Source organism: Phalangium opilio, unplaced genomic scaffold (assembly GCF_054372755.1).
Source record: "Phalangium opilio isolate 3A_F unplaced genomic scaffold, DU_Popi_V2 ptg000032l_1, whole genome shotgun sequence".
NCBI lineage: Eukaryota > Metazoa > Arthropoda > Arachnida > Opiliones > Phalangiidae > Phalangium > Phalangium opilio.
In genome coordinates this window covers 6,643,198-6,650,204 of record NW_028324159.1, presented here as the reverse complement: position 1 = coordinate 6,650,204, position 7,007 = coordinate 6,643,198, and the positions used below count along the sequence as shown (strand labels likewise).

The 7,007-nt window shown below is 35.9% G+C and overlaps 1 protein-coding gene and 1 long non-coding RNA gene across 2 annotated transcripts; both read right to left on the bottom strand.

Moving 5' to 3' along the window:
• Positions 1–3,080: 3,080 nt before the first annotated feature.
• Positions 3,081–5,250, bottom strand: LOC149685519 (E3 SUMO-protein ligase ZBED1-like). Its single transcript, XM_089871047.1, has 3 exons — positions 5,143–5,250; positions 4,052–4,843; positions 3,081–3,986 (listed from the first exon to the last, which is right to left on the bottom strand). The coding sequence occupies exons 1-3, from the start codon at positions 5,248–5,250 to the stop codon at positions 3,081–3,083; spliced, it is 1,806 nt and encodes a 601-aa protein (XP_089727173.1).
• Positions 5,251–5,459: 209 nt separating this feature from the next.
• LOC149685518 (uncharacterized) lies at positions 5,460–6,009 on the bottom strand. The gene is made up of 3 exons (XR_016384082.1): positions 5,964–6,009; positions 5,721–5,900; positions 5,460–5,656 (listed from the first exon to the last, which is right to left on the bottom strand). It is a non-coding gene; the product is annotated as an uncharacterized LOC149685518 (long non-coding RNA).
• Positions 6,010–7,007: the final 998 nt, after the last annotated feature.

Genomic DNA, 7,007 nt, shown 5'->3' with positions numbered 1-7,007 from the left:
CATTGCGATAATGGGTCTTGTCCTTAATCTGGTTGCCTTCAGTGGAATTTATTTTTTACTGAAAAGTAAACACTATTATTATTATTATTATTATTATTATTATTATTATTATTATTAAGTCCATCCTGGCTGGCCAGGTTTGCCAAGACGCACTAGCCCATCCCAAAAAGTTTTGGAGATTTGTAAATAATAATATAAGAGACTAGGGAGAATGTAATTTCATTGAAAATTGGTACCAATTTTATATCGGACTCGGAAGATTTAGGGCGTACCTTTGTTGATCATTTTTCAAACATTGCTGTTGATAAAACCATACCAGGCACAAAGTACGATATGGACACCAGAAACTTAGTCACTGACTCTTACTGTGATCAGATTATCTCCCAATCTGATATTTATCACGCTATCATGAAATTACCAATCAAGTTATCCACTGGAGTTGATAAAATTCCTTCCTTTATAATTAAAGGCTGTGGCGATTTGCTTCTGCCAGTCTTAGAACATATTTTTAATTTGTCTCTGCGCACGCGATGCTTTCCTGAAAAGGCAGTGGTCGTTCCAGTTTTTAAATCTGGAGCATCATGTGACGTCAAAACCTATCGTCCGATATCCTTACTTTGTGTTTTGGCCAAGATTTTCGACCGTGTTCTGCACCAACATTTGCAACGATGGTTTGGTGCTTTACCAAATAATTGCCAACACGGCTTTGTCCCTGGCAGAGGGGTAGATACAAACCACGTGGCGTTTTTAGACTATGTAGCTCCTCAGGTCGAAGGTCAAGGCCAGGTCGACGTGATTTTCCTCGATCTCGCTAAGGCTTTCGATCGGGTTTCTCACGCCTACCTCGGTGATAAGCTTGAAGCACTTGGATTGACGGGCAATTTGTTGGCTTGGGTGAAGCATTACTTGGCTGGTCGCGTTAACGTCCTGAAATGTAACTCTCACATTACTACATCTACGTACGCGGTCTCCTGTGGTGTTCCGCAAGGTTCCTCACTGGGACCGCTGTTATTTACCATCTATCTCTATGACTTACAATTTTCGATTCGGCATTCTCATTTATTACAACTAGCTGACGACAATAACATTTCCAAAATTATTAATTCCAAATTTGATAGCCAGCTCTTGCAACAGGACCTTGATGCGACTGCTATTTAGTGCTCAAAAAATAATCTCGCTATTAATCCAGCCAAGTCAATCCACGTGTCCTTCACTAGGAGGGTCTCACGTGAGATAATCAATTCTTATTCGGTCTCTAATGTAGATATCACGTGTAAAAATTCTGTTAAAGACCTTTGTATTCTATTTGACCGTGGATTAGATTATACCCGTACGGTTGGTTTGTGTCGCCGAACACTTGCTGTCACTCTAAAAATTTGTAAAAAAATTAAATCTTTAAGTAGAGCTGGGAGTATCGAAGATTTTCAGTATCGATACCGGTATCGAGTTTTAAACATTCTACTCAGTATCGGTATCGGTATCGAAGACTAAAATACTCGATACTTTTTGGTATCGAGTATTTTTTTTAAAGTGGCGAAAGCGCCACCTATTAGACAAAATAACACTATTAGAAAATCTTTTGGTTGGAAAACTATTACAAAACTAACCCTATCAGCCTCTAAACGACTTGTTCTAAAGAAATATCTGTGAAAGAAACTTTGTCACTGAGTCTGATCAACTGATACAGATTCAAAATTTGTAGCGACTAACGAAGCATCACTTACCTTATGTTACCTATAGTCGATTTTTCTACCATAAAATAATTCAATATATAACCGCTAATTGAATCAACCAAGCCTTTCAAGATCCTAAGCCTGTCGAAAACTCGAAAATGTGCCCATCGTGAAACTAAGTTTGTAAACATCAACATGCATCAGCTGTCAGTTTATACGAAATAAGTTCTGATAACACAAAATACTACTTGGTAATTGAATTGCCCAATTGATTACGTAAATAATAATAAAAAATCTTATTTTTGTCTCAAAAAATCAGATATTTAATTTTTACAAAACTTTAAAATCTTCGGAATTGAGATCAGCTTTAAATCACAGAAAATACACTTTTGTTTCATTATAATAATATTGGTCGAGCTAACCAAGTGAAAATACAGTTTTTTCATTCAATTTGAATAGTAATGTTAGAAGTTATTAGAACTAATATTTTTGTCACAAAATATCAGGTATTGTTTTGTCACAAAAAATTAGAAAAACTTTGGAATTGAGGTCAACTTTAAATCACAGCAAATACACTTTTGTATCATTAAAATTATATCGATTGAGCTAACCAAGTTAAAATACAACTTTGTGTCATTCAATATAAATAACAACAATAAAAGTTATTAGAACTAATATTTTTTGTCACAAAAATATCGAGAATTTTTTGGTCACAAAATTTTAAAATTTTCGGAATTGAGATCAGCTTTAAATCACAGAAAATACACTTTGTTTCATTATAATAATATTGTTTGAGCTAACCAAGTGAAAATACATTTTTGTTTCATTCAATTTAAATAGTAATGTTAGTAGTTATTAGAACTAATATTTTTGTCACAAAAAATTAGGAAAACTTTGGAACTTTAAATCACAGAAAATACACTTTTGTATCACTAAAATTATATCGGTTGAGCTAACCAAGTGAAAATACAACTTTGTGTCTTTTAATTTAAATAACAACGCTAATAGTTATTAGAACTAATATTTTTGTCACAAAAATATCAGGTATTTTTGTCACAACAAATTAGAAAAATTTCTGTATTGAGATCAACTTTAAATCACAGAAAATGCACTTTTGTATAATTATATCGGTTCAGCTAACCAAGTCAAAACACGACTTTGTAGCAATAAATTTAAATATTAACGCTAATAGTTAATTTAGTTATTTGAACAAATACTGGTTAATTAAGCTAACGTAGTAAGGGTGCTATGGCTATTTGAAAATGGCCCCCAGAAAGGTTGTGAAAATGTTAATAGAAACCTACTAGAGAAAAACATAAGTTGTCCCAAAGGGCCAATCCCATAAAATATCTAACTGTAGCTTAACAGCAAAATATAATTAAAGCAAGTTTAAGGTAAAATAGAAGTTCACTGAGCGTCTTCCCATTCTTTTTGACTAAAGGAACTCAAGAAAGTTAAAGTCTTCAAATGTTCCCCAGTTAAACTTTTCCGTTTCTCTGACATGATATTTCCGGCACGAGAAAACAACCTTTCTGCTGGTACAGAAGTAGCGGGAATTGTCAAAAAATTTAATGCAACCATAGATAACTCTGGGAATATTAATTTATATTTAGACCAAAACATTATAGGACAACTTTTTCTGTCAAGCAATGGAAGGTTCAAATATTGTTTTAAAGATGGGTCATACTGATCAGAGGAACCGTCCAAGTTGTCTTTAGATTTTTGAACTAAACTGTCATGAATATCCCAAATGCTTTGGGAAGAAGATACAGGTTTAGGTGCTGGATATTCTTCAGTTTCATTTACGAGTGAGTTTATTTTAATTGTCTTGTCTATTTTACTTAACATCTTAGCAACAGCCAATGGTGCTTCAAAAGAGCTTTTCTTAAACCTGGGATCAAGAAGCGTTGCACATGCAATTAGTTCATTTAGTTCTACATTACCAAATCGCCTTTCAATAATTTGTTCTAAAAGTTTTGCTTTCAATGAAGCACCACACTCTGTTTTACAGTCTTGTCGTGAAATGCATAATTTTAAACACTTAGTTAATGGAATCACTTTCGAAAGCGTCGTATGCTTTTCTGAGGAAATCTCTGATGTTACCCCAAATAAAGGTTCCAAAAGAGATTTCAATTCTAATAATTCATCCATTTCAGATGCTGATATAGTTGGGGGTGCTTGCCTACTTTTAGACGAAGCCACAATAACACTTTCATGAAGTGTGATATAACGATCAATCATTGAATAGCAAGAATTCCAACGAGTTGGTACCTCTTGCAAAAGTTTTAAAATAGTGTCATTTCCTGATTTTACCTGTGCATCATTTAATTTTGAAGTAGCTAAAGGGCTAGACTTAAAAAATGAACTAGTGCTTTCACTTTTTTGACTAAAGCCATGGGTTTGGCAACGGATAACGCTTCTTGAGCAACCAGGTTTAAAGTATGGGCAAAGCATGGTAAATGTTTAAATTCGCCCAAGCGATCTCTTACGGCTTTAACAATATTTGATCCATTGTCGGTTACGCAAGCTACCACTTTTAGTAAGGAAATGTCCCAATCAGATAAAATTTCAGTTAGTTTAAGCGCAATATTATCTGAAGTGTGGCTAACTGGGAATTGATCAACCGTCAAATTGTGGGACCGATGCTTTTCCTCACAAATGTAGTGAATAGTAATGCCAATAAAAGAGGCGTTGGAGCAACTCTCAGACCAAATATCAGTAGTTAATGCGACATAGTCTATGGAACTTATTTCAGATTTTCGAACTTCCATCAATTTCTTGTACTTTAAATCTAAACCTGCCGTGATAGTTTTCCTACATGGAACTTTAAAACGGGGAACTAGAACTTTCATTAAATGAAGAAACCCCTCTCCTTCTACAACATTCAATGGCAGTGGGTCTCGAGCTACCATGAACTGAATAGCATCATTGATTTCTAAATTTTTATTTCCTCCCAAATTGAAAGCTGCTCTTCTCTTTAAAGTTTCAGTTAATGTGAGCTGTGTCTTTGATATTAAGTCTGAGTTTGATTCTTCACTACGGCTATGGTTTGATTCAGCTGAAAATGTGCTAGTGCTCGGTTCAGAAGTTAAAATTTGCAACGGTAGATTTGCATTTTCAGTTGAAGGTACATTAAGGTTGTTTTCTACTACCTGGTGAGGCTTGTCAGTCTTGGTTTCAACCGTTAAATTATGATTTGTTCGTAAATGTTTTAATAAATTACTTGTATTACCAGATGATGAAACTAGTTTGTCACAATAATTACATGTTGCCATACTTTTAGTTTGTTTAGTGAAGTGATCCCATACTACACTTTTTCGCTTAAAGGGTGCCATTTTGAAAAACCAATAATTTGGGAAAGTAAAGCAACCTACAGTCTACATTTAACTTAAGACTTAAGAGCTATAAAATTAGAGAACTAAATAATCTTGCTAACTTGCTTGTGAACTAAATTAAAAAATTACACTACATGAATTTTGGAGAGGACTTGCTGATCTCCAAGTAGCAGCTTGTTGACCTCAAGCTCCAAGGCGTATGACATAAAGACGTAGACGGTAGATGGGATATCAATGGGCATGAGAGCTAAGGTGTGGACTTATATTTAAAGATTGTCATGGTGTGGATTTAAAGATAGTCATGTTGATTGACTTGAAAATAAAAATCGTCAAAGCTTGGAACGTGGAGAAGTATATGATCATGATGGACTAGATAATCTCTGTAATGGCAACTCAATCATTAGCAGAACAAACTGGAATAAACAACAGGCTTAGTCTATCTCACCTCTTATTGAATAAACAGTTACCACTGGCAACGAGAAGGGACGAAAGCAGAAATGCAGGATATATTACTGACTGACTAAAGAGTACAATAATAGTGGAGGTTGGACTCAAAAAGTAAAAAACAGTCCAAGATGACATTGCCTTGATTGGATATGTCACTTTGAGAAGCACTTGAACAAGTCTATGGTCATGGTTCTGTATGGACTAGATCTGAAAGGTTAACTCAAGCCCTAGAAGACCAAACTACAAAAAAAGGACTTGGTCTCACCTCTTATTAAATCAACAGTTATTGAGTTACCGACGGCAACGAGAAGCGGAGAAAGGACGAAAGCAGAATTGCAGGATATATCTTAAAAAGTTAAAAAACAGTTCAAGATGACATTGTCTTGAGTTGATATGTCACTTTGGGAAGCACTTGGACAAGCTTATGGTCATGGTTCTGTATGGACTAGATCTGAAAGGTTAACTCAAGCCCTAGAAGACCAAACTACAAAAAAGGACTTGGTCTCACCTCTCATTGAATCAACTTTACCAACGGCAACGAGAAGGGAGTCAGGGACGAAAGCAAAAATGCCGGATATACCTGACTGACTTAAGAGAGCAATAACAATGGAGGTTGGACTTGGAAAGTTAAATAAACAGTCCAAGACGACATTGTCTTGAGTCGATACGTTAATTTGGGAAGCACTTGGGGAAGTTTAAGGACTTGATCTGAAAGGTTAATCAGTTGCACTATAATACCAAACCAAACTAGAAAATATATAGGACTTACCGTCACCCATTAGGCTGTCACACAGTCACAGTTTCACAGACTAGCGAAAAGACCAAGGTCCGAGACTCCGAGGCCCGAAAATGTTGGTTAATACTTTGCGCGGCGCGCGAAGTTGCTAACATTAACAAACAAAGAGCATAAACTTCGCTTAGCTAAGCTAAGGCTTAGAATTGTGATACACGCCGACCGCCGCCCGGCTGCAGCGGTTCTTCCCGGTTCCCGTCACTCGGACTCGCACCGCCTAACTAAAGACTGACTAACTAACGTGACCGCGGGAAAACTCGTAGGCTCGCACCTGCATAGTTTTTAACTCAACCTGAAACTGAAAGCTCGTGCACGATTGGCCAGCCACAGGGGGCCATATAATTACGTCATCGTTGGCTTAGTTTCTACGCTCTTCTGCTAAAACTCTCGCCCCCAAGCTTAAAAAAACATTATAAAAAACCGTTGGATCAAAATCATGGCATAAAAACATGAAATTATTTCTATTATTCTTAATAAAGTATTATTTTTTGGATTTTTGATAACAATTTCGTCAATAAAAAAAATATATGAAATTTGGTGACGTGAAAGTTGAAAATATGCCAAAGACTAAGGACACGAAAGCTCGGGCTCTGTGTTACCTATCTCGCTGACTGAGTCGTCTCTGACTCTGACAATGACTCAGTCTCTGTCTCTGATTCTCCTCAATACTCATTACTCAAACGAAAACAAGTCTACTCAATACTCATACTTATGGTCTGAACTCTGAGTCTACTCTGAGTAACCAACTAACCAAACCAT

What these genes read in the sequence shown, in the direction of transcription:
- LOC149685519 (XM_089871047.1), bottom strand. Translation starts at nt 5,250, where the DNA reads ATGCCCATTGATATCCCATCTACCGTCTACGTCTTTATGTCATACGCC. An exon ending in AAGTCCTCTCCAAAATTCAT is followed by an intron (nt 4,844 to 5,142) that starts GTAGTGTAATTT and finishes GTTGAAACCAAG; the next exon opens with ACTGACAAGCCTCACCAGGT. An exon ending in CCATGGCTTTAGTCAAAAAA is followed by an intron (nt 3,987 to 4,051) that starts GTGAAAGCACTA and finishes AATGATGCACAG; the next exon opens with GTAAAATCAGGAAATGACAC.